Source organism: Camelina sativa, chromosome 2 (assembly GCF_000633955.1).
Source record: "Camelina sativa cultivar DH55 chromosome 2, Cs, whole genome shotgun sequence".
Taxonomy (NCBI): Eukaryota; Viridiplantae; Streptophyta; class Magnoliopsida; order Brassicales; family Brassicaceae; genus Camelina; species Camelina sativa.
Genome location: NC_025686.1, coordinates 5,021,479 through 5,049,159, shown reverse-complemented (window position 1 = coordinate 5,049,159; position 27,681 = coordinate 5,021,479). Strand labels below are relative to the sequence as shown.

Sequence of the window (27,681 nt, the reverse complement as noted above, 5' to 3'; positions counted from 1 at the left end):
CCCGTACTGCTCATCAGCGGTTTATGATCTGCAATGAACCCGTTGGTCCATTATAGTCCAACATCCTCAAGTATCTTTTCCTTTCTCATTCTCATTCTCATGTATGTTCATAATTATATTTATAATATAATATATAATATAATATATAATATAATATATAAGTTATTTCATAACATCATATCATGTAGCTAAATGTGCTTCACATATATCATGTTACTAACAACCTACTTTATCATGCACACAAATCCACACAAACACGTTCAATTAACAAACAATTCCTGAGTCTATACTCAGTAACTATCGAAGAGTATATAAAGAAAGAGGTTACTGTATATCCGCAAATACCACCCTCACCTTAGCCAGAAGATCCGCTTCAACAACAACCCTTAATCTGCAGCGGTATAGATAATCTGATCAGAATTTTATATCTAAAATAATAATCTATGATTTAATCTAATATCCAAACCAACTTCTAAATCTTGATAAACTGATTTGGTATTCCTCCAATTAAATTAATTAGACCATAATCTAATAATTTAATATACCATAATTCCACTTTCACGTGTTTGGTTTCATAATCATATCTCAACTCAAACCAATAACAACCCACACTCCCACACGTGACCACCAAACCATACGCAACTCACGTCCACATGAATTAAGTTACGGTTCTCGTCTTACAAGTTATGATTCATTGGTTTATACTGGTTTAGACTGGTTTAGACACGGTTCAATATTCGAAGCAACAAAACGCAACAACACACGAGCTTCGCCATTACCTCTTTACAACTTTTCTCGACGGACATGTGCTGTGGCTCCAAGAGAAGGTTCAGCCCATGGTGGTTACGTCCTCATGGCTCAACAACATACATCAAAAGCAAGCAACAGATCGTGAGACAACGTCATAAACTTCATGCGCAAGTTACAAAATAAATCTAGGGTTTCCTTACCCATAACGGTTGGACGATGGCTACGGCTGTTCCGATGACAACACCTGACATCTCCGGTGACATACGGTGGCGGACTAACCAGCGGTGGTGATAGACGGTGATCGTCAAACGACTTTCCTTGTCCCCGAGTACATTATCCTCTCCTTCTTCTCCTTTCCCTCTCGTCCCTTTCTCTCCCCTTTGATCAGAAGTTCTCTCATGGCCGCTTATCTCTTTGCTTGGGATGAGAGCAATACAACAACGACAACAACCACGATGCCAACAAAAACAAGGCAACGATAATGATGGTAAGCTCCGACGGGATTAGGGTTCCCAACTCTCCTCTCTCGCCAGAAACAAAGACGGCGCCATACGTGTGTATTTACATGTACAAGAGCATATAAGCAAAACGCAAAACCCTTGTCGTTTGTACTTTTAATGGCAATTGGGCCTAATGGGCTCCAATTTCAAAATCGCATACATTACAATATTGGGGTGTTACATCCGTCTTAGACACTTGGCCCCAAAAACAAGGTTCGCTCCTCACCAACGCAACACCACCAGCCCAATCCTGAATGCACATGGTTGCTTTCCAAGTTTGAGTACACCGACTCATATGGAAACTCTCTGACGAGATCGGAGTCGAAGATAAATTCCAAACTTCACAAGAGCGAGGAAATTCAAAGAATACATGATTAATAGTCTCCGCAGAGTCGCACTTTTTACACCAAATATCATATTGAACACCTCGATGTATCTATTTACTTTTATAGATAGTTTTTACTTACTAAACCCGCACATCGGGTGGTCCTAATCTAGTTGTGTATATACATATATTGAAAAAATCATGGAAATTTTCGGCCTATAATTTCTTCTGATATTTAGAATCAAACTTTAGTTCTTTCGAACAAAAAAAAGTAACATTGGTACGAAGAAAAGATTGAACCCGTTTAACAAGAACAGACATACCGTATGTGGTTATTATGGGTGGCAACTACACCCACCACCTTAAACAACATATTTCCACGTAAAATATGCATTATAAGTTTTGTTTTGTTTTGGCCTTACATATAGTTTTGTTTTAAAAACTATATATAAACAATGTTTATACTTGAAAATGGGAGAACTTAAAACCATAAGTAGTTTGATTTGGGTACGTAATTCTTGTAAACAAAGAAAACAGACCGAACATAATTAAGAATCAAATTCATCAAATAACTCAATAAAGTAAAGAACAACTTAAAACCTCACATAATCAAACATTAAAAAAAACAACTACCACTAAAACAAGACAAAAATAAACAAAGAAGAACCTGAAACATCTACTCAATTGTTGATCCACAAACCCATCGGAAAAGGCTTCTTCATCATCGCCGTCTTCATCTTCTCGTCATACTTAGTACACCTCCTCTTTAATCATTCCAAGTTAGCTTGCTTTATATATATGTAAGATCTATTAGTAAATAGCTACATATATATAAGTACATAGCTAAAATATATTCAATTCATGTGTGATATATATATAAGAGTAGCAATCTAATCAATACGGTGGCCGACCCGTAGACCAATACTGCTGATCATTTTGCTGTGGCGGCGGCAACTGAACCGAACCAAGAAGATTTGGTGGTAGTCCTTGAGCAGCCGCCATAGCTGCCATAGCTTGTTGCTGCCCCATCATTGGTGAAGACCCCATTCCACCACCGCCTCCTCCTCCTCCTCCTCCATTTCCTCCCTGAACAGGAGTTTGCATCTCATCCTCTTCCAAAGGCAGTCTCTCGTACGCCGCATTGCTAAAAGAGGCCGCCATAACCACCACAGGACCCGAACACAACAAAGGTCCTACTACACTGCCTCCGACCACCTGCCCTTGTCCTCCAGCTAGGTAAACACTTAATCCAGTGGCTGCAGGAGGCGCAGGTGGCGGTAAGAAAGATCCGGAAAGAGAAAGGATTTCAAACCGGCCGTGGAGGCTAACCACCGAGCCAGCTGGTGATCCGGGCTGACGTATAGTGACGTTAGTAACGTTCCCTGTGCCGCTCATAACGCAAACGCCTCTTTGGCGGCGTCTAGCGAACGTAGCCATACAGTCAACTATGTCACATCCGTCTCCGATCTCCATAACATGAGTTCGAAGAGCGTTTGCGCTGTCTCTTGTTATGATTATTGGAGCTTTAGGTTTGTTCTTGGATCCTGCTGGTCTTCCTCTTGGCCTTCTTGTCATCTGTTCTCCGCTTCCTCCACCGCCGCTTCCTCCTTCTCCTCCATGTAAACTCATCTCTTTACCTTCGCTACCACTGTTGTTACCCATGTTGTCCATGTTATCGCTTGTCTCTTCGCGATCCATCTTCATAGATCGATTCAATATTGACCCTCCTTGCTGCTCGTGATCTTGATCAGGGTTTCTTTGCGGCTGCTGATGATGGTTGAGAAAGAACTGTTGTTGTTGTTGATGATGTTGTTGTTGTTGTTGTTGAAGATGTAATTGGAAGTCTCTAGCGTGGAAAGGAGGAGGGAGAGAGCTTTGTGATCCATGAGATTGAACTGGATCCATTTCTATGTTGAGACTGATCGGTGAGGGAGAGATGAGAATTGATTTTGACCTAATAGAGACTCTAGCTAGGTAGAAGAGAAAACGAATAATAATGTTTTTCACGACAAATATCAAGCTGGATTTTTCTTCTTCATCTTATTCTTTGATTGATTTGGTAAGCTAAGGTTCTCTCTCTTTCTCTCTCTTTTTTTTGTCTTCTTATTCTCTTCTCTCTTTGTTTATAGCTTCTTCTCTTCTGTTGAGTTGTACTTGGGAGAGGAAGTGAAAAGGGCTTTTGGTAGGTTTCTATTTCTCACTCTCTTCTTTTGTAATTTTTTTTTTAATTAATTAGTTTATACTTGAGATGTGTTGGGGGTTTGAGGTGTCTGTGGGGGTTGTCTGCTTAATTTGCTTTGGTTGGTGATTGGTAAATTAGGGTTAGGAAGAGAGAGACAGAGAGGGAGAAGTGAAAGAGAGATGTATAGCTTTAGTTTTTTTTTTTTTTTTCTGCTTATGCTTATGACAATGACATCATTCTCATGTTTTAGGCGGTGCTTTGGTCCCTACCTCTACGCCATTTTTTCTTTGTATAACATTTCAATCGCTCTCGTTTACATTAACGATCTTATTTATTTAGAGGCTCTCTTTTTTCATTAGTAGATTTTACTCTTACATGATATAGATTGTTCGTTATTTTCTGATTCTAAATACTGGCAAAGACTTTTCAATAACTATAACTAGATTAGGACCCGCGGTACACCGCGGAACAAAATTATTTATAAATAAAATATTTAAATTATAAGTTGTATTTATTGGTTAAATATGTTATAATTATATAATAATTGTTAAATAAACCATATAATACCGTAATATAATTTATTTTTACGTAATATTTATTTAATCAACTTAATTAGATATGTCTATTCTCTGATATCGACAATATTAACAAAATAATAAAATGATGTTTTATCCCTGTAACACAGAATTAATGATATTTTTTAATTTATATAAATATCGTTAAAATCCATCCCGCTATATAACCCCATCTCGAGATATTTTAACTCACACTATATCATCTTAATTTTTAATATTTATTGTGTTTCTACGGTATAATATTTATCATATTTAACTTTTTAAAAGGTTTAAATATTTTTCATATTTAACCTTTTAAAAAATTTTAAAATAAAGAACCGGAGTAAACCAAATAAAAGTTTATAAAGTTTGAATGCCTGATAAATCAAGCTTTATACTCATTTGTATTCGGAATCATTTTGGTCTCTTTTATAGTATGACTCTGAACCATTGCCCAATTTTTTTAGACGATGTGGGATATTGTACCCGTATTTTTTTATTCATCTATTGAGTAATATATGTCCGTTTTTAAAATTTGTATTACATCATATGCAAGAAAAAATCATAACTTTTATTAACTAAATATATTATAGAATAATTTAAAATAATTTAAAGATAAATTCAAATTAAAAATGAAAGGAAATCATATATTTATGTTTGAATGAAGTAGAAAGATTTTCTTATTTTTTTAAAATTTTACCTATAATTAATTTTGAAGTTTTGGTAACTAATATTAAAGTCAATGTATTAAACGTAAGAACTTTCCAAAAAGTATTTTTGAGCAAAAACTGCTGCAAAAATACTAGTCTAGATTCGAAATTCGATAGATATATACTTTTCAAATTTTTTTATTACATATATTTCATTAATTTTTAATATAAATCTATCATATAGTTATCCTAGTTCTCTATATTATAAATATTGGCAACCCTAGTAATCATAAATTAAAAAAATTGTTTAAATCAACTTTCATAACTTTGTGAAGCACCGATATATTTCATTTTTCAACAACCTATGTAGTAATTACACCTAGCATCATATCTTCAAATACGTATACATTAATAATTAAGTATATATAACTTATTTTGTATATACACATGTATTATTATGTGTATATAAATATACACATGTATAATTAAGTGTTTCTCTATAAAAATAAGAATCTTCTAACTTATATATAGGGCAATGCAGGTTATGGCCATGGCTAAGTACTAATTAAAAGTAGTGAGATATAGAGTTAAAAATGTTTTATAACATATATTATTGAACAGGAGCATGGGCAATTAAGTAGACAAATTTGATTGTAATAATATACTATATGAAGAAAACGATAGAGATTGCAATGCGATGTGTGGATATGGCATTGGAGAGAGTGAAGTAATAAGAAGACGCGAAGAAGGCGCTGACAAATCTCAAACCCAAAGGGAGAAAGCACGAGAGAGAGAGACAAGAGATTGTTGAATTGAATGTGCAGAGAGAGAGGATCGGAGAGGCAATGGCATGACTCTTGTGGACGCAAACCCATGTCTTAAAAGATGCTCTTTGTCGGCTCTCATGCGCTTTCCTTCTCCACGTGCCCTTCTCCCTCCTTCCTCTCGTTTTGCATTTTTTGATTAACAATCAAAGTGTATATATATGTTTGTGTTTTATAATTTATCTTTTAAAAGAAAGATTAATGCGAATTGCTGAAAAATCATTTGATTAGTTTGTGGTACTTTTAGAATTAACTATAATTCTATAATTTTATCTAGTATTCCTTTTCGGACGTTAGAACAAGACTGGTCTATTTGGTGTAATGGTTTATGCCTCATGTTGTTACTATATATGTTCATACACCGTACTGCATCAATTGTAATGAATTTACTGAATATTTAAAACCTTAATATCTAAGATGTTTAAAGTTTTCAAGATAACACCTCGGATCGTATGTCATCATCAAAACATATAAATCATCGCACAATATATAGTACTCAAATAAACTCATTTCGAACTATATGTCCAACGAGATTATTTAAATAGATTGATTCGTCTTATTCTATCATCGTGCATTATGGTGATCTTTGATTGATTCAAGATGCTTGGGTCTTAGTTTTTACCCTCCATGTGTGTGTTTTAATGCTAGATTAGTGTTTGATTAAGCTAGTATAAATATACAAAATTTATTGTTCGGAAGGTGTTTGATAAAATTTCCAAAAAAAAAATTCAGAGAGTACTTATATCATTCCCAGTCAATGAAAATTGATGATTAGGACTCTAGATGGTTAGTTAGGCTTGGAATTAATACTCAATGATCATTTGATTGCAAACGAAAGTTGTTAAATATTATATGATTACTAAAGAGATTACATGGAAATGGATTAGTCTAGATTACTGATCCAATACCAGTGGATTAGCATTGTTAGATTGGTAGAGATTCTTGAATTTATTTAGTGATCACTCGAGTCAATAATCTAAACCCGAAGAAGTACTAGTCTTTTATCCATTGCTTAAAACTGTTTAGTTTTGAATTGTTGATTTCCCGCTTTATTTAATTTTGAATCTTGCTAGTCTTTTGTTTATTATTTCTTATGTTTTGCCTTTGGCTTGTTTGATTTCAATTGCTTAGTTAAGTTTGTGTGCAAAAACCCAAACCCTCTTTATCGCTTGAATTAAGTATAATAATGGATTCCCTTTGAGTTGGTTCTTCTCCTTGTTGTTCAATACCAAGTTAAGATTTATGGTAATTGAACTCCAAATCTGGCGTAACACTAGACGACCTTTAGTTAACCACTAGAATAATTTAGATTTTACTAGTATGCTAAATGGTACTTTATCAAAAAGAAGAAAAAGGTATGTTAAATGGTAAAGCTACCACAATTTTTTTTTGTTTTTTTGCTATCACAAGTTTTTACAAAGTAATATACTCCTTAAACACATTTACGATCGGTGAACTTTCCATTAGATAGTACGTATACTCCTTTAATTTACACCCATTTTATCATAATTGGCGCTGAGTAGTAAGATATCATCCAGTTCAATATCACATGGAAAAAAAAAATATGCATTATTATTAATCGAAGTATACATTGTGCTTAGGTATTTTATATTTAAAAATAAATAAATTTGTTTGACAAAAAAAAAAATAAATAAATAAATTTATTCTTTACCTGGACCAGCTTATATATATGATGGTTGGCTAGAAAAAAACAAGTTAATACGAGAACACAGTTCCACCAAACGAGGAAGTTGCTGTTGATGGTTGACTCTATTTGATTGTTACCTAATCTCCAATATGACTCATAAGTTCTTAATTACATCGCAACTCATATATTAACATTAGATTATAATAAAATAAAATAAACGTTTGATTATAATCGCCCCCTTACAATATTTTATTCTTCTTTTTTACATTTTTATAATCCACGCACAATCCAAAAACAGTGATAGTTGATAAATGGTTCCCTAAATTTTTCACATTTTTTGAATATTAAGAATGTGATTCCCTTGTTATGTTACCATGCATATATTAAAAATTTATCATTTTCTTATATTTAGAAAAATTAGTTATATATTATGCACGTGTTAAGAAGAAAATTAATAAAATTTGAACTGTCATTTGTTTACAGTTATTTACAGTTATTTTCTTAACCATTTTATGATTATCATGCAAACACTCTTTTTATTATTGTTATTGTTACCATATTCCATCATTCCTTAATCTATAACCATGTATGCATACGAGAATACGACATATCAACTATTAAACTGTATTCTCTCCGGTTTTATAATATTTGTCGTTTTAGATTTTCAATGCAAATATTTTGTGAATATCTCAATTTTATTCATATTTTTTTAATGTTTAGACCAATAAAAAAAATTATAACATATACTAATAAAGTGTAAAACAAAAAAGTTAATAGTTTTTTAATTTATGTAAAAAAATTTTAAAAATAACTAAACAAAAATAGAGGGAGTATTATTTATGTATCAGTTTTTGTTTTTTAGTTTTTTTCATATATATTATATATATTATTAGGTACTATTATTGTTTGTTGGTTTGATAACGATAATTGATCCCAATACAAAGGATAACCTTACGTCATAGGAGTAGTACTATTTGAAGTGTGATTATTATCTACAAATAACAAAATCAAATAAAGTTTTTGGGAAATGAGGTCACTTTGCACTTTCTAATTTTTTTTCCTCAAAAGGCTTGAATCAAACAGCGTTTGAGTTAGAAGCTCGCAAAAAGAGAGTACTGCTTAGCTTTCAATACCGAATTTTACGGATTACTAATTGATTAGTTTAATAATTAAGTAGTTTACTAGATTAGGACCCGCGGTATACTGCGGGACAAATTATTTATAACTAAAACATTTCAATTATAAGTTGTATTTGTTGGTTAAATATGTTATAACTATATAATATTAAAATTTGTTAAAGTATGAGTATTGTTAGAAACATATTTGACATCAGACTCTGTATATATTAATACGATGTTCTGATCAAGATGATCATCTTGTATGTAACTATCAACAAGTTCGGTTAAACCATTTTTATTATATGACATGCTCTAATAAATCTATATATACATTTTCCAAGTACATCTATTAAATAAATCCTCAACTTCAGACTTATTTATAAGACTACCATTGAGTTAATTTTTAAAAATAAAAAACGGACTGGATTCTAAATTTAAACATCACTAACAGATCAAAGTCCAAGCCCATTTCATTTATACCCACTAGATTAATCGTGATCAATTTAAAATCGTGATCAATTTAAATTCTTAATTGTGATCAATTTAAAATCCACTAGATTAACCTATTGATATCCAAACCGAGATTTGTGTTGAAACCTCTTGATATCCAAATCTTTTCCTCCACCATTTTCGTATCTTACATATCAATAAATCGAAACAGAGTTAAATGTGAATATTCAACAATTAAATATAAATTAAACACAGATTTACTTGCCTTCTTCGCCGATCCTATCCGAGATTTGTGTTGAAACTTTGTGATACCCAAATATTTTTTCCCACCAATTACGTATCTTACATGTCAATCAATCCAAACAAAATTACAAATCAGTATATATAATATCCCATAAAGATACCATAAATAACAAATCACGTAATTATCTCTCTAATCCAATCGTAAGAAATATTTTTTTTGTACCGTAAAAATGTGTTCTCGACCTAATACGTTCCCTATAAATAATTATAATCTAACACTCTATGGTCCATAAGCAATCACATCTACACAAATCAAACAATATGGCTGCTACTTTTGCTTTTTTGAAAGATGTTCGACCCTTCAAAACCGCATGGAGGGTTGTTCTGTAGATTTCTGCCTTTAAATTTTTGCCTTTACAACTAATGTTATTTTCAAAGAGGTTTTCCAAAACATATACTGAGTCAACAACCTCTACAAAGGTAAATTTGACCCATCTATATTACTAGCTATTTCATTTACTGTTTCGAAACAATAATATCACCAATAGCTTTCATACAATAATTATGTTTTATTAAAAATGCAGGTACTTCTTACACAATAAGACCAATCATTCGAAACCCATAGAACAAATCAAATCATAATCCACGTCACTTGTAGAAACATTTATATTTTACTTAAGTTGTAATCTTTGGTTTTTTTCGTAAAACATCTGCTACTAAGAGTTCACTATATTTACATTATGAACGTTTTTGGATGTTTAAAGAAAAATTATTTGAAAGCCAAGTTATTTCCTATTAAACTGTTTGAAAAAAACTTTACTTTTTAAAACTGATTTCACAGAACGTAATCAACTTTGTAATACTAACTAAAACTAAAAAGAGAGAGATTACTAACCTCAGTCTAGAATAATTTGAAGATGCTCAGTAGTTTCACACGCCTCTAAACTTCACCCTCAGGAAAAACAAACAACAATTAGTTATATAAAGAGAATAACAGTTTCCTTAACAATAAATATGGAGAAATTAAACAGGATCATCAATTACTCACCATCTTTAACTTTCAAATTGATGAACTTTTACTGACACTTTTATTAGAGATTTCTTAGAATTTTAATCTACCCTGTAAAGTACACCATGTCTCATTAACATTATTTAAAAAATAACCATGTTTCTTAAGCAATCTGTAAACATGAATTGTACTTAGCTTTCTAACGAGGATAACATAGTTTAAATATTGAAGGGGAGATAGGAGGCGGTGGAGATGCAGGAAGGGGTTTCAACTTGGTGTTGGCAAAACTGCAGACAACTTTCAAATAATTAATTGGGGTGTTTTCTGACCTCCCCACTAAGATTTAAAATAGGATTTCAGTAAACCTGATAGGTGTGAAAAGTGAATAGGAACCATTAACAGGAATATCTCCAGTGAGAGGATTGTTCGCGGTTAGTTCCCTGCATTTGAAGATGATGTCATTTTCTGACTTAATGCCAAGATTGGTCAAACAATAATCAGAAACTTGAGAAAAGGAATTTGAGAGAGACAAAATTACACTCACAGAACTTGCAGCGTCGAGACAGCAATCAAAGACCTTGGGATTTCTCCAGATAAGCTATTGTTATTGAGACGCCTAATCATCAATAGCAAACGACCATGTCACGAATAAGTAAATACATATTAACCTTAGAATGTGAAGAATTAGTTAGTAAAATACATATTAACTCTGTGGAGATTCCATTTAAAAAATCTCCACAGAGTACTTAAAGGTACTATCTGATACAACATCCTAATCTCCTAGAGACCAAAACCTTTTCATTTAGTAAAAATAACTTAGCATATATTTGGCCACACCACACTACTTTCTGACTCCGGTAAATGTAACAAGACTTTGTACGAATAGCTTTTTAAGGAAGACAAACACTATCAAGGAAACTGAAGATGATAATTAGGCTGCTTATTAAGAACGTATTAAAAGAAGAGAGGTTAAATAAGGGAGCATACAACTGACAGAGTTTCTTAAGCCGGCCGAGAGTTGATGGGATAGGACCGCAATTGGAGAAGAAACCTGAATACGATGATACAATCGTCTGATGTAGAAATCCTCATGCGCCAAGCAGATCGGTGCATATCCCTATACACAACAAATTAGTAAAGAAGTCTCAACAACGCCGCCACAATAGAATCAGATTGATTTTCTGAGGAGAAGAAATGAAGAAATTGAACCTGGAGATTGTTGGTGCGCCACCAATCGAAGAGAAGGCGGGAGTAATCGCAGAGCTGACCAAAGGCGAAGAGCAAGACGTAGCTGAAATACGTGGATACAGCTGTAAGGTATGGGATCGTAATCATTGTTTCAGCTCCTCCGGCGTCTTCTTCTTCTTCTCCGATACTATTCTCTCCCTCTCTATCTCTCTCAAGATCTGGAAAAATCTGCGCCTGCTCTCACGCAAGAGAGAGAAGAGAGAGAGATTTTGAATTCAACCTTTGTTTGAGTTCTTCTTCCCTTTTGTTGAATAATCGGCATGAAAAGAACCAATCATCTTCTCCTCTTAAACATCAAATTCGGAAGAGGAGAAGAAAAAAATCAACTGAAAGAACATAAAAATTTACCTGGATTGATTGGATTACTTGGAATAGATCTGTAATCTATTGGCTATGAAAAAGCTCTAAATTTTAATTTGGATAAAGTATGTTTCTATTAAAACGATGAAGAATCATAACAATGGAATTTGATTCTTCAGGTTTACAAAACCAGATAGAAAGAGATGATTAGGAAACAAGATAGAAAGAGATGATAAGGAAACCGGATAGAAAGAGTTCGATGGTTGTCGGTGGAGACACAAAAGAATTTTTTTTTTTTTTTTCGTGCAATGACAGTCGGATCAATATTTTTGGGCCCGAACGAGCCCATTTTTTTTTCTTTTTTCCATTGAATTGTTTTTATAAGCTAATGTATTATTAATATTAACATTTTAAAACAATACTAATAACAATCAATTGTTAAATAATAAGAATCAATTAATCGACTTGCACAAGTCTAAATACAAAAGTCTAACATAATATAGGATAAAAACAACAAATAATACAAATTCAAATTATATTATACTCATATATTTTAAATTAATAATATATATGTAATATTTTTATCTTTACACTGTAAATAAAATAGGAAAATTTAAAAATAGTTTATTTGTTGACTAAATAAAAGTTAATAAACATTAAGGATATATATAATAAACCACACCATATAGTAAATAGAAATTATACACTACATAATTATAGTTAATTCAACAAATACATAAAATATTGTTTACATATATATATGTAATATAATCAATAAAGATTTTTAAAATTTATTAAAGTAAAATATATCCCGCGGTGTACCGCGGGTAAATATTGAAGATGTTGTGTTGATTGAAGTTTTAACAGGTTTAGAACATGTCATGGATTCTCTGCTAAAACAAGACAAAACTGACATAGAGGTTGACGCATTACATGATACAGATACTGGAAGAGCTGACACAGAAGATGAAGTATTACTTAATACAAATGCCGGTAGAGCAGACCTTAAGTAGCACTTGCTGATGGTGCTGACACACTGATTAACACAAAGCAGAGAAGATAAGGTGTTGAATCAAGAACCCTGCAGTTAGATATATCGGAGGATGTATCAAACGTCTGAAGCAGTTCTTGTACTAGTCCGACGTTAATACAGGAAGTAGTACAAGAAGCTGAATTGAAGAGTTTGAGTAAAGAAGCTTAAGGCCGACTTGGACAAGCCAAGTGGCGGCTGCTTAGCTGGATGAACATCTTGAATGGAAGATTCAAGATGAGATCTTGAAGAGAAACTTTCCTTATCCAAAAAGAAAGGAAAGTTCTCAATTTTCTATTTGTTGTATAATAGGAAAATTGCCAACCCTAGGGGTTGGGCAATTGATATAAATACCAAGAGGGCGCTTCATGAAGACCTACGCGCTTCAAGGTAGTTTTGAGAGATGCACACAAGATGTGTGGTGTTGCCCCATCAACAAGATAGAGAGATCTTTTGATGGTTTATTCATCTAGAAAAGAATGATAGGCATAGTAGTGCTTGTATCATATGCAGTTGTAATTGCTATCTTGTTCTAGTGAATTTGTTCTGGACTAGGTCCCGGGGATGTAGGAAAAACCGAACCCCGTTAACAAAACTTGTGCGTTATTTACTTTATGCTCATACAAACACAAAGTCGATCGTAACTACACTTAGCCACAAATATGTGTTTTCAAATATCTAGTTAAATAGATTAAGGGAGCATCTAAAAAAATATATTATAGCCGAGGATAACATTTTCTCACTTATCCATGAACAAAGTTTGTTGAACTCTTGGGGGTAAATTATTCATCATATCGAACGCATTTTTCATCAGATAATTTTTTACTTATGATGAATGAAGTTTTTGGAAATTGGTCATAAAATTTTTCAGCACATTTTGTATTTTTTCTATTAGATATCTTTTTGTAACTTACAAAAACTATACGAAAATTATCAAACTTTTAAAATCAAGTTAATTGTTAAAAACTTTTTACCATGAAATTTTGAAAAAGCTAGTCACTTTAGATAAAAAAAGTTAGTTGCTAACTAAAAAAGACATTGATAACCACAAGAGTCTGTCTTCCAACATTTCCTAATTTAAATAACAAGCATTTGGCCCAAAAAAAATTAAGATCACAATGCGTTATATGGTAAAATAAACAACATGTTATTAGTATGTATGGTTGTGATTTCATTTTGAGACAACATCTACATTCTATAAATAACAATGAGATATCTTTATATATAACATGAACATATATAATACTCGGGTTGTTGGAGTGAAAAAAAAAAAAAAAAAACCCCGTCAAATTGCGTCATTTTCATACTTTTTAGATACTTTCAAAAAATCTAATGAAAATTACTGTAAGTTCATACAACATATACGAGACCAATATAAAATGTAAGGTAAAAATTCTTTGAAACTCGTATATTCTTTTTTTGTATAGACTGTATAGTTAACGTTAACAATACTGAAAATGGTAATGCATTTTAGAGATAGAAACTAATTGCTTACTAAAACTTTCAGATTATGCGTTGTCAAAGTTAAATTCGTGATAAAGACAAAAAAAGGAGTAAAGGCAAAGACAGACATTACACATTGGTAAAAGGCCAAAGGGATGCAAGCTTGTAAAGCATACAGAATTGTAATTTTAATTGAATTCGAAACTATAAACCTAACTTTTATTGCCCACAAAGAAAATATAGATTATATATATGTCACATATCTTTAAAAATAAGTTAAACAAATCAATGAACCTATCAGCTTAGAAGAAGAAGAAAAAAGTCTATGACAAATTGAATATGTTAATAATTGTATGAGCACAACTTGGATACAACAATTAAATAAAGAAAGAAGTTGGTAGATTAAGCTGATTAACTATATAATTTAAATTAAGTCTCCATGTGGATGGCACCTAATTGCCTCGAATCTTATCGTGCTTCTGCTTTCCTCACGAATTCAATTTATGGTCCCCTCCCAAAGACCCAAAGAAATGTAAATATATAAATGTATTTTCTACTGAGATTAACAAATGTTGAAATTAATAATATATTGGTGATTTAAATACAAATCCGCAACAAAACTATAAGCTAAAGTAATATATTGGTGACTATCTTCTATAATGTAAATTAACTTATTTTCCAAAAAAATGGCGTTTGAGTTTAATTATAAGATTTTTGAAGTCTTTTTTATTTAGGCAATTTTTTATTTGGAAACGGAAAAAGAAAAAAGTTGTTGCCTTGAAGAAGATACATGTTTACATATCATCAGCCAAAATATCAACAGTATTAAGCACATTAGAGTTATTTTTAACTGACATGTTTTTAAACTGTTAAATAAATCATGACCCCAAGACAAACTGTTCAACAAATATTCGAAACCCTAAAGTTGAATTATAGCCTAATCGTTTGAAAATCAAATAATAATCAAAAGCTGGACTGGACTCTAGTATTCATGAAAAGTCGTGATAATAAGAGATTAATGTCCCTTTGATCAAAAAAAAAAAAAAAAAGAGATTAATGTCAAAGTGGTGGGGGCATGTGAGTTAAATAATAATTACGTGATAATTAGTGGAGCATTAAGACGGCATTGTTGAGACTTGAAAAGTGGAGACAAAATTGAGCTAAATGACAAGGCTGAAGCTAAAAATAACTCACACATGACATGATAGTATGATACTATATCAACGGTTCTACTATCCATGAGGAATCTCGTGATTAATAATTAATTATGTCTTCTTTTCTTAGTTTCATACTATTACATATAATCGTTAACATATTCACAACGTCTATAGGCTCTAGTTTAATAAATCTTATGAGTTCTGAGTTATAGCTTTAATTGATTTAGTTTTTATAAAAAATTTTGAAATTGTGTTGTAGAGATATACTTGTCTAACCCATATATGTATTATTGTATGAAAATAACTTTAAGTTAAAACCAAATTTAGGGTTTGATTCTCTTACGTCCATTCTTTAGCAAACTGTAAAATCATCTATTTATTAGAGATATATAATGTAATGTGGTGCAAATATAACCGTCTATCATATTTCAGTATTGAGTCACTAGCTAGCTAGTCTATTTTAAAACTATTTGTCAATCGTCATGGAACTATCCAACGTGATCATGTATTATGGGGTAACTATAATCTTTAATAGGTTACTAAACTTTTGTTAAAAGTACTATTACTCCATCTTATATACAAAACATATTTGACAGGTTTTTCCACATCATATTCTATGTCTTGAGAGAATAATTCTATAAGAAATATTATTTCTACATGGATGAAATAACAATCTAGCTCGCACATATAATATAATAAGGTTATTAAAAATAAGAATGCTCGAATGAGATCATCGTTAACAATTCTTAGGTATCTGAACTAAAATAACAAATGACTTTGGTACGAAGTACGAACAAATATTACAAGTTAATCGTCCAACCTTTCAGGAGCTATTTCAGGATCAAACTATATACTTAATATTTTTGCTCGAAGTTCATCAATTCAGAATCTTTGTGGATTTTCATTGCTAAACAATAGAAGAAATAAAAAATTTGGATTGTCTTTCCCATGGTGCTAACTTTTTAAGTCTAGATCTAGAATTTTATATATTAAGTCTAAACTAAAATAATAGGCTAACACATTAATTAAGAAAATACACCATATTCAGGTTTAAGGTTTAGTGTATATGATTCAGAATCTCATTTTCTTAGATCATGATTGAAGATTTCGGTTAAGGTTTTAATATATGGAATTAAAGTTTAAAATATACTATTTTAGTGGGTTAAAAGTTAAAACAATACAGACCTTTAAATTTTAGTATTAAAGTCTATTATTTAAGAATTCTGAAACATTTTGTGGTACATTTTTTATATTCTTCCCTGGAGATCATAAACTAATGGTTCTCTATTTCGTAACAATTATAGTAGATAAGTTCTAGCTTGTAGTCTTCTCAAATCAGTGAGTACTTATTAACAATTAATGTACCATGTCATAGTACAAACTACAAACATTCATATAATCAGAGAGAAAAAAAGAATATACTAGTACTTTACTACTTATTATGAGCTTAAACGATAACTTCAAATGGTGGTGGGCTTGGTGGCTAATACTTGGTGTTGTTAACCGGGACAGTTGTGAAACATCGGTTCAAGACATTTCGATCTTGACCAGAAGCTTCAATGCCACGTTTATTGAGCCTAGTGCCAATAAATCCCAAGAAGACTTTTATAAAGCAACCTACACTTACACCAACACTTCACTATATAAACCAATCACAATGTAATCTTGACAGCTTCATTAAAAGCAAATATTACGTATTTTTTTTTTAGTTCCAAACAATTGTATTATAGAAAACTCATGTATTTCTCTAATTTCCAAACCTCAAAGTTTGTACTCTTCTTTAATCTTCTTCTTCACAAAAAAAACTCTAAAATTATTGATCACCAAGTCTCCAAGATTCCATTCCATTTCACTGAAATTACCATCTCTTGTTTAGGCCATTGATTGGTATGTATGCAAATTTGGCGTTCAAGGCTAGAGAAGGGCTTGACATTGTAAATTCGTTTCTCCTCTAGATATAAAAATTTAACTTGGGGAAAGAAATGCCAATGACAATTAAAGTCGAGAAGCTATATAACAAGTAAAGCTCAAGGATCCAGTGTTCGTAATTTCTATGGAAAAGCTTTAAGTCTATACGGCAAAGCAAAGAAACTGGAAATAAGAACCAGCAAGGATGCACACATTATTGCAAACTGCAACTATGAATTTGGAGATTTTGCATTAATGGAGAAATGACAGATGTAATATACTACTCATCTAGAAAGCCAGATTTAGAGGCAAAGGACTCTAACTCTTTAGATTTTTCATCTGTGAAACCAAGAGTTGCCAATATCTTGTGACCTGGAGAGTCAACTTCAGACCATATTCCCAGTAGTATATGTGCTGGCATTACTTCCCCGATACTACCTGTAACAATAAACAATAAAAACAATGGTGCTTAAAATTCTGTCTTTTAATCGAAGCATGTACATGCATCTCCTGGAACATTTTATAACCGAAGCTATCTCTCTTCCCCAAGATTTGATAAGCCAACGACATGAAAACTTCTAAGTAGGCTAAGAAATTATCAGACTCTCAATTAGAATAAACTGTTCTCCAAGTAATGTTGCTCTCATAACGAGTTAACGACGTTTTATCAACATACGCATGTACTGGATGGAACATTTTATAACCAAAGCTATCTCTCTTCCGCAAGATTGATAAGCCAACAACAACATGAAAACTTCCGAGTAAGCTAACAAATTACCAGACTCAAGAGTAATGTTGCTCTCATGAGACATTTATCACCATATGCATATAGTGGAACAGTTTCTAACCAAAGCTATCTCTCTTCCACAAGATTGATAAGCCTTAGCCAACGACATGCAAACACCCGAGTATGCTAAGAAACTAACCAATAGATACAAACTTTTCTCCAGGTAATGTTGCTCTCACAACGACAATTATATCACCATATCACAGAATATGAGACTCATAACACTAGAGAGACAAGTTGAGTTCGAACAAAAGACAAACCTGCTTTAAGATTCTGATCCAGAGCAGAGTCAAGCGCTCGTTGAGCATCTTCAGTTAAAGGAGGATGCTCAGGGCTAAAGAAATACAAATCTGCTTTTCCTAGTAACTTGATCGTTTCTTCACGAACTTTGTATAGCATTATCTTATTCGCCCGCAAAAACTTTGAAGTAAAACTAGTTTCTGCCCATTCAATCAACATTACCACACTTATCACTACCAAGAAGATCCTAATGAAGCTTCAATTTGATTGCAAATCAAAACCAAAAGTAAAAGTTAAAGGTACCTTCAATCAAAATACCCATGAGAAGTGCTTCAGTTCCAGTATTTGGATACTTAAGCTTCCTAGCTTCAAGCTCCCCCATTGCAAATGACTTAATTGCTCTCCATGACCATCTACATTATAACCCTAAATCAATTCAGAAAACTTTCAAAATCCAATCGCAAACCAATTTCAATCCTCTCACTACACTTACTTTGGCTTTTTCGCATCAGAAACCACTAAATCCGGATTCCTGAAACAAAATCAGAGCACGTAATTTGTTAGAATTTAGCGGACTAAAATTGATCAAAATCAAATCAAAATTAGATCAAGATTGGTGAAATTTACGCGGTGGGTAAGCTGGAGATGACGGATTTATGGATTCTACGGCGATTGGTTTGAAGAGCGGAGACGGGAGAGGTGAGAGAGAGGGATGATGAATCAACAACGCCTAACCATGGATTTGTCAAAGGGTTTCTTGTAGAGAAGAAGTATAATGGAACAGATGGTTTTTTCTGCTTAGAGAAAGAATCGATTCGTGAGATGATCGGATTCGCTAAAGCAAAGTTGCAAGAAGAGCGAGCCGCCATTTTCGCGAGTGTGTCTTCTTCTTTGGATAACGGGAAAATAAAAGAAAATGGAAGAACGTCAAATTTGGGAAAGGAGAGAGAGAGGTTGTGGAGGTTGAAGAAGATTATCGAAACGATATCGTTTTCTTTATTTCATCGGCGTAAGCTTGGGCTTTAAAGATTGGAAAATACCCAACACGGCCCATTTAGTGGACTATTGTTCCTTCTTAAATAAATTATAACTAAATTAGTATTTTATTTTATTCAAGTTTGTGTTTATTTCGTGTAAAAATACATTTCATTCGTGAAATATTTAAACGTAGTAGAGAAAATATTGATAAAATGTTACCATTTGTGGAAATTTATATTTTTTGTGTGTTCTAAATATCAAATTCATATCTTTTATATTTTATAGCGTAAACACAACAATTTGCATGTTTTTTTATGGAACCATAATAACATACATTATATTATTCAATAATTTAATTATTTAATTTTATTATATATTAGTAACAATGGGATTTGAAACTTATATTTGGAGATAATCTAATTGAATGATTTAATATTTTTGATTAGGCTATTTAAATTTGTTGAGTTAGTCGGTTTGTTAAGATTTTCTATAAATGGAGTAATATTAGAGAAAAAAAGTCATTATGGAAAAAATATAATTAAATTCTGAAATGAGAATGTATCTATTTTCTTAAAAAATATACTCTCAAGGAATGTCATCTTTATTTGAATATATCTATAAGCACAAAATGTTTATTTTTTAATCATAATATAAGCATGAATGAATTTTGATTTTAGTCGTATTATTCCAACATTTATTTCTAATCTTAATATGTTTGAGTTGATGATCATGATTAAATCATCACATAGAACTTTTAAAATTAGAGAAAATATCATTATGGAAAAATATAACTAAATTCTGAAATGACAATGTGTCTTTTTTTTTTGGACAAACATTTTTGTGGAGAGGTCAGGATAAAATTATTTTGGATGTGAAGTTTTTGTATGGACATGATCTTCCTACGATCGCATTACTTTACAAGAGACATAACGGTGATTTCAGTATTAGAGTTTATGAGATTATAGGGAAATGACAATGTATCTATTTTCTTAAAAACATACTCTCAATGAATGTCATTATTATTTGAATATATTTATAAGCACAAATTTTTTTTTTTCATGATATAAGCATGAATGAATTTTGAATTTAGTCGTATTATTCTAAATTCCTTTCTAATCTTAATATGTTTGAGATTATGATCATGATTAAATCATCACATATAACTTTTGAAATTTGAGAAAAAATCATTATGGAAAAATATAATTGAATTCTGAAATGAGAATGTGTCTATTTTCTTAAAAAGATACTCTCAATGAATGTCATCTTTATTTGAATATATCTATAAGCAAATTTTTTTTTTTTTTTTTCATAATATAAGCATGAATAAATTTTGAATTTAGTCGTATTATTCCAAATTCCTTTCTAATCTTAATATGTTTGAGATGAGGATAATGATTAAATCATCACATATAACTTTTGAAATTAGACAAAAAATCATTATGAAAAAATATAATTAAATTCTGAAATGAGAATATGTCTATTTTCTTAAAAAGATACTCTCAATGAATGTCATCTTTATTTGAATATATTTATTAGCTCAAATTTTTTTTGTCATAATATAAGCATGAATGAACTTTGAATTTAGCCATATTATTCCAAATTCTTTTCTAATCTTAATATGTTTGAGAGGATGATCATGATTAAATCATCACATATAGTTTTGAAAATTATACATGTTTTGTACATTAGGTACGATATATATATATATATATATATTAATTATGTATTAACTTTATTAAATCACGAATCATATGAATTTGATAAATATGATAAAACGCTGCAATTCTCTTTTATGTTATAGTATCCATTTTGTCTTTGAGTTCATATAAGAACATATGACTTTGAGTTCATATATTAATCAATGACATTTTTTCATTTTGAGTGGGTGTTGAATATCTATGTGACTCCACAAATTATTCAGATTAATCTTTTGTTAAATGATTATTAAGATTTTTCAAATTTTAGTCTTATAAAATACATAGTAATCAGAGGTTAAATTTATTTGTAACTTTTTTAAATATATTGAATGAAATATCACTTAATTATACGAATGGTTTTTAATAAGTCAATCCTCTATGATTATGAATATTGTGATAATTCAATTTTTTATTTTTCAAATATATTAATAGTAATCATATTTTAAAAATAGGTGAATAATTTTGGGTTTTGAAAATGAATTTAGTATAATAATTATATATTTAATATTTAAATATGTTATAAGACTGATTAAAACTGTTTTAAAATTTAAATATTTTGGTTAAATGCTTGTGAGGAAAAACTCTCTTTTGGAGAACCGTAAAACATAAATTTTTCCCTCTCAGCATCAAATAATAGAATATCTTTTCTGAAAACTTGATGATATGGCCAAAGAATGAATCTTCAAGCTTCTTGAAAGATGCATCTCCTAATACATCTCTAACCTTTTTAATAAGGTGTAAGTCTGAATGTTGACATATGGTGGCTGCATCATTTGGTTCAAGACTCATATCATATATGTTTCTAGGTAGTGCAAGGGCTTCAAATGAATCACTAGATTCCATCTGTTCCAAAAGAAAATGATTTCAAAGAAATTTTTTTATTAGAGTTTACAATGGAATTCGTCAGATTAACTACAACTACCTTTATCCATCAACTACGATCGATCTGAAATTGGATTTTAAAATGGGTTTTTAAAATGTTTTTTACAAGAAGTAACAAAAATCCAAATTTACAAGAGTTTACAAATTCCAAATCCATATCAAAGACATTTCTCGATCTGAATTCGTCAGATCAACTTCAACCACCGTTATCGATCCACTACAATTCGGTAGATCTGAATTTTTGATCTAAAATCAATTTCAGATTGATGTATATAACAAAGAAAAACGGAATCTTAACCACAAACCTGACAAAGTGAATCTTCGATCCGATGAACACGAGTCCCAAAACAAGATTGACGAAGATGATGATGGAAGGGATGCAGAGATCGCTCGAACAAGGAGATTGAAAATCGTCGATCGAGGAGGAAGGAGTGAACGACGGAGAAGAGAAAGACGGCGAAATTAAATTTAGTTCATTAAAAAAAAATTATCTTTTTGAATCAAAAATGGGTATTTTTAAAATGGTCGCGTCTCTAGAATATTTTTGAAAAGAATCCCACCAAAATGGGCATTTTTCAGAATGCCCTTTAATATTCTTCACTTCATTTTCTAATAAACCAACGTTAATATTTTTTTTGCAACACTTATTTAATACAACCAATTAAAAGAATCAAGAATATAACAGAATAAACAAAAACAACCACTTACAGTAAGAAAACAAAGCTGTAAAACAGAGCAACCATGTAGAAACTAGGTTTCCACAACGATTTTGTTTAGGGTGGGAAACAAATTCAAGGAAGTTATTTCTCTGAAAAGTCGATCTAAGCTTAGGAATTGAGAAAAGGGGTTTAGGTCTTTTGAACTAGGGTTTATTGCTAAGAACAAAGAGAGAACTGAATTATTGTATTCAATATCGGATGATTTACAATGGAGAAGTCTCCCCTTATTTATACATGTCCATAGATTACATAATATATTAACTTTCCTTATCGGATGAACTAAGATAAGGAAAGTTGCTTCATTCTTCGAATCGGCCGCCAGACGAAGTGGAAGTCGGCTCTTCTTCCTCAAGGCTGGGCCGAACAGACCTAAAGTAACCTAATTAGATTCTTAACCGGATTCCCGGTTAAATAATTGAATTATCTTTCTGGTTTAGTTCGGTATGTCGGGGGTGCTAAATCCCGCACCAACAATTAGTCCCCCCCCCCAGTTCTGAATATTCGAGAATCAATTCGAATATATGAACTAAGGAAAAGAATATATCCTATCTAAACCATAAAGAATTTTGATTTTCTAACCTGGATTTCCGGTATTATCTCGCTGTAAACTGTCTTGATGACACGTGTCATTCGCGTCATATCTGCTAGGTTGGAATCCGAAGAGTCGCGTAGGTCATGATTGCTTTCATAGGGTTGCCGCCCACTTGACTCTATAAATACGCCTCTGCTCTCGTCATTTCTCATTTTCTGCCAACAGCGAGAGGTAATCTGCTCCGAACTCTCTCCTCTTTATTTATTTATTTTAGTTTTCTTCCGCACTCTCCGATCATCTGTTATGGCGAGCACTTCGCAAACCACTTCCCCGCGAGAAAGCGAATGCGATCAACTAATTTGGTGCAATTCCAAACGTAAAGCTCCCGCATCAGGAGATATCACACAGATCGGACTCCGAAGCCCAACTTCCTCTGGTCCGCTGTTCGGCTGGAGCTTCTTCTTCTCAAACTCAACCTATAGATCGAGAATCAGATCGTCATGAAGGCGAGGACACCGAACTGCCTAACACCGATCTAAGCTCAGAAGAAGATCGGTTCATTCCCGTTGGGATCTCGGTCGATGATATCTTGCCCTTGTTGGATCACGAAGGGCAGATTGGAGGAAAGAAAACTTCGAGTTTGATCAAATCTGTCAACAGTATGTTGAACTCATGTGGTCTGGATAACAGCGGTGTTACGATTATAATCCCACGGGACGACCAGCGACCCTCGAACCCTCCGGCAGGGTACATTTGCCTATACGAAGGTTACTTCTCTAAATGCCGCCTCTGGTTTCCGATTCCTGCTTTGTTGTCGAGGTACGCCCAGAGGCGTAGGGTGCCGATCTGCCAGTTCGCCCCGGGTAGTGTTTGTAATTTCGTCGCCGCCCTTACTATAGCGGCCGAAGTAGGAGTTCAATGCTTTGAACAGTTGTCAGATTTCAAAATATCGAAAAGCAAAGAGAACTGGGAAGTGAATATGAGGCCAAAACATAACTTTCTCCCTGGCAGGAAGGTCAGCAAATTCAAAAAATGGGCCGACTGCTATTTTTTCGTTCGCGTCGACCAATACTCGTTCGAGGACCCGCTAGGCTTCCATCGGAGAGTGTGGAATGAAAATCCTGGTAGACTTTAATTTTCCCGCTCGTTTTGATTGATAGCGGCATTTCTGACTAATTTTAACTTTCTGTTTCTTGCTTTCAGATCGTCCCCTCTTTGCGACTCGTCTAGCTCGCGGCTATCAATCTGCCAGAGACGCATTATTTTCTGGGACTTCGCGACGGTGGGAGCTTATTACTCGTAGGAGAGTCAAAAAAGTAATGGGAAAGCCAGGACAAAGTTTCGCGAGTTCGCTAGGACAAGCGTCTGTTGGAGCATGTGTTATTGATGCTAGCTCCCTTCAAATTGTGCATCCGGACTCTCAGGCTTTTGTCCGAACTGACACCGACCCTGTTGAGGGTAATGAAGAAAACATCGACATAGTTGGTGTTGAGGACGTCGTTGAAAACGACAGTCCTGCTCCTACCCTTGAAGCAGCTGACCCTCCAGCCACCGAAGAGAACATCCTTCCGCCCGAAGCTGGGGAAAGAAGGAAAAAGAAAAAGAAGCAAAGCAAAGGGAAGCAGATCGGAGACGAGTCAGTTTTGGAGCCGTAATCCGTAGTTAATCGCAAGCGTTCGGCAGAAGAGGCTGGATTAGAATCAGCTGATCGATTTCGTCTGAAAAGAGGAAATGATAAAACCAACTGTTTCGCTTTTGACTACTTCGGCGATTATCCCTTGGTGACAAATCGTGCGGCTTCTGGCGAACTCTTCCGGAATCTGAAGACTTCCAATCGAATCCACCCGGAAGCAGATAAACTGAAGTTCTACCCGGCTTTCCTCGATGTTGCCGAATCCCATTTTATGGTTCTTATCCCTATATTATTTTTGAAGATGCTGACATTTCATATGGGCGACCTAACATGCTTTCTTCAAATTTGCAGACTGCTGCCAAGATCAACACGTTGACCCAACTGTATGACAGGCAAGTCAATTCTCACGCGAATTCTGGATTCGAGTTAGAGAAACTGAAAGAATGCACGGAACAGATCAGAGCGGCCAGCCTAGGGAAAGACGCCTGGATCAAAGAACTCGAAGCCACTCTTGCCGAAAGGGACGGGATAATCTCTAAATCCGAACTGAGAATTGGCGAACTAGATTCGCGTATAGTCACTCTTGAAGAGGAGAACGCCAAACTGCGCCAAGAATGCGAAGGGCTGAAAACCAAACTGGCTTCCGAAGTGAAAAGAGTTCACCGGGATCGGCTTGAAAAAGTGGAGCAAACACCAAAGAAAGCACAGACCCGACTGGATAAAGTCAGGGCTTATCTGGTCGAACAAGACAAAGTTCGCCCCCTGGAGGATCTGTTGAACCAAGCTACTGGAGTGCAGGAAACGGTGCAATATCTTATTGGAAAGGGGGCCGTTATTCCTGATGAGCAAATCGCGGAGATCGATAAAAACAAGGCCAAGGCCGAGGAAGCTATCAATGGGATGGTTGTCCTCGTACTGGGTGAAAATGACCTCGTCATGTCCCCGGATCACCTCGGCTATGGACTTCTCCACCCCAGGACCATGGCTCCGGATTCCGTTCGTCATCCGCATGGCTCCAATGCTGAGATCTTCCAGGCCAATCTGACCGGTGCCTCGGATGTTTGATTTTTCATTTTTTTTTTTAGAAGCTAGAACTCTTTTGAGTATGGGTTCAAATACCCTTGTAAAACATTGCCGACTAGGTTGGCCCAATTTCTCTTTTGGTTTGACCAATTCTGGGGTCTTACCTTTACTTATCGAAAGTTTTCCTTTTCGTGAGAAAAAGAAATTTATAATTCCAAGGGGATTAAATTTTTCCATTTTCATGAAATTAGGAAAGATTCCCCTCTTCATATTCATATAAATCAACTGGCATTATCTTTGAATCAACCATCTTGAGATAAACTTTTTAACCGAGACAATGCCTAGCTCCATTAGCAGCGTAGAATCCCTCCTAACCGGGAACGATGTCCTGATGTTCTCAAATGCCGAAGCCATCAAAAGAGGGATGGCCTACTATCCGAACATTCAGGCTCCTTGGATGTTAATGTTCCGTGTCAAACCAGAAGAAAGGCGTGACTTGGAAGAATTTTTCCACGACATGGAGGACCGCCACATGGAGTATCGCGACCTGCTTGCCGCATCGGAGCAGGTGCAACGTGAACTGCTACTCAAACTCGAACTGCTTGAATCTCATCCAAAGGATTGGATCGAGAATGGGTTTGATAGAATAGCAGCTTTGCCGCCATGTCTGGTCGTGTACTGCAACGAGTGCCGAAGGGAAGCGGATCAGAAACCAACTCAAACGGATCCTGCCCTGATTGGTGACTTCGTTCCAGGCAACGTTAAGCCGTTTTACATTAACAGGCGTGCTAATGAAGCTGACTATCTTTTTATTTTTGTTCTTCCTTTTTAGTGAGACATCAATCCATGCCTGCTCCGAATTAATCCGTTATCGATTTCGCTTGTGCAGATTGAGGCCGCGCATCAAGAACTAAGTCAAGATCTTCAGTACTTTCATATGAAGAGAGGTAGGATTGACCGCCAGCTGAGGACTTGATAACACTCTAATTTACATGTTTTTAGCATCCTTTTTTGTCCATATTTTGCATTGTTCATACCTCTAAATTAGCATTTTTAGACCATTTACTGTAGGAATCAAGTTTTAGAGCATTTATGGTGTTGCATTTCTGCATTTGCATATATTGGATGAAAACAGGTGCTAAAGAGCCAAAAATGGGGAAAAACAAGGACAACTCGAGCATGTACCCGAAGGAGCCATCGAGCTACAAGAACAAGTCCGAACCCCAACACGATCGAAGAGGATCCAAGAGCGCGAAGAGCAACCCGAAGATCCACCCGAGGAGTTACCCAACTCAAGCCTCGTGTACCCCATCGAGTAGACCATCGGGCAGGTATGGGAAGCTAGGTCAAATGGGTTTCCATATATAAACCCCCTCTTTCCCTAGCTCGCAAACAAGCACGCCGCAGACCCTCAAACCAGAGAGCGAGAGCTTCTGTGAGAGAACTGAGCGACTCAACATTTTTTCTTGCTTTTGTACTTTTAATTTGTAGTTTTTCATAGGTCTTTTATCCCTACTCTTTTCTACTCTACTCTATCCTTTTAATAATGTCATTTTCGTTTATTTCTATGGCTTTATCATTCGTTTCTATGTCCGAGTAGTGTAGCAAAGTTTTTAGGGATGGGATAGATGATTAGGTGTTCTTGATCGGTTAGGATGCTTTAGTTGATTGTTATGATAGATAAATTTCCTTCTAGGTTGATGTTCTTAATGCGGTCAACAGACCGACAGGTTGAGATTAGATCTAGGGCGTTTACAATGCTACAGGCTGAAAGAAGTAGATAAAATGCTTGATTAGGTCAATGCTAGAGGTATACTTAACTTTGAGTGACAAAATCAGATAAGTCTAAGT

The 27,681-nt window shown here is 33.8% G+C and overlaps 3 protein-coding genes and 1 long non-coding RNA gene across 5 annotated transcripts; 1 reads left to right on the top strand and 3 right to left on the bottom strand.

Annotated features, from left to right (window-relative positions):
• Nucleotides 2,054-3,967, bottom strand: LOC104717880 (AT-hook motif nuclear-localized protein 26-like). Its single transcript, XM_010435523.2, has one exon. It carries the CDS (start codon nucleotides 3,478-3,480, stop codon nucleotides 2,470-2,472), a length of 1,011 nt encoding a protein of 336 aa, XP_010433825.1. The 5' UTR covers nucleotides 3,481-3,967; the 3' UTR covers nucleotides 2,054-2,469.
• Nucleotides 8,884-12,083, bottom strand: LOC104717868. 2 transcript variants are annotated; one of them, XR_756309.2, is made up of 8 exons: nucleotides 11,850-12,083; nucleotides 11,463-11,742; nucleotides 11,248-11,370; nucleotides 10,798-10,869; nucleotides 10,619-10,693; nucleotides 10,293-10,540; nucleotides 10,140-10,189; nucleotides 8,884-9,342 (listed from the first exon to the last, which is right to left on the bottom strand). It is a non-coding gene; the product is annotated as an uncharacterized LOC104717868 (long non-coding RNA). The 2 variants fall into 2 exon arrangements; XR_756308.2 differs by having other exon boundaries at nucleotides 11,241-11,370; nucleotides 11,850-12,081.
• Nucleotides 17,415-19,313, bottom strand: LOC104717858 (ATP-dependent Clp protease ATP-binding subunit CLPT2, chloroplastic). The gene is made up of 5 exons (XM_010435497.2): nucleotides 18,994-19,313; nucleotides 18,860-18,898; nucleotides 18,670-18,779; nucleotides 18,387-18,566; nucleotides 17,415-17,777 (listed from the first exon to the last, which is right to left on the bottom strand). Exons 1-5 carry the CDS (start codon nucleotides 19,233-19,235, stop codon nucleotides 17,620-17,622), a joined length of 729 nt encoding a protein of 242 aa, XP_010433799.1. The 5' UTR covers nucleotides 19,236-19,313; the 3' UTR covers nucleotides 17,415-17,619.
• Nucleotides 23,478-25,872, top strand: LOC109126328 (uncharacterized protein At3g60930, chloroplastic-like). The gene is made up of 5 exons (XM_019229829.1): nucleotides 23,478-23,550; nucleotides 23,657-24,298; nucleotides 24,378-24,825; nucleotides 24,901-25,081; nucleotides 25,159-25,872. Exons 1-5 carry the CDS (start codon nucleotides 23,478-23,480, stop codon nucleotides 25,870-25,872), a joined length of 2,058 nt encoding a protein of 685 aa, XP_019085374.1.

Excerpts from the sequence above, each read along its gene's own strand:
- LOC104717880 (XM_010435523.2), bottom strand. The coding sequence starts at position 3,480 with ATGGATCCAGTTCAATCTCATGGATCACAAAGCTCTCTCCCTCCTCCT.
- LOC104717858 (XM_010435497.2), bottom strand. The coding sequence starts at position 19,235 with ATGGCGGCTCGCTCTTCTTGCAACTTTGCTTTAGCGAATCCGATCATC. Across the intron at positions 18,899-18,993 it reads ATCTCCAGCTTACCCACCGC|GAATCCGGATTTAGTGGTTT; the intron begins GTAAATTTCACC and ends ATTTTGTTTCAG. Across the intron at positions 18,780-18,859 it reads TCTGATGCGAAAAAGCCAAA|ATGGTCATGGAGAGCAATTA; the intron begins GTAAGTGTAGTG and ends GTTATAATGTAG.
- LOC109126328 (XM_019229829.1), top strand. The coding sequence starts at position 23,478 with ATGGCGAGCACTTCGCAAACCACTTCCCCGCGAGAAAGCGAATGCGAT. Across the intron at positions 23,551-23,656 it reads AATTTGGTGCAATTCCAAAC|ATCGAGAATCAGATCGTCAT; the intron begins GTAAAGCTCCCG and ends CTCAACCTATAG. Across the intron at positions 25,082-25,158 it reads TTGCCGAATCCCATTTTATG|ACTGCTGCCAAGATCAACAC; the intron begins GTTCTTATCCCT and ends TCAAATTTGCAG.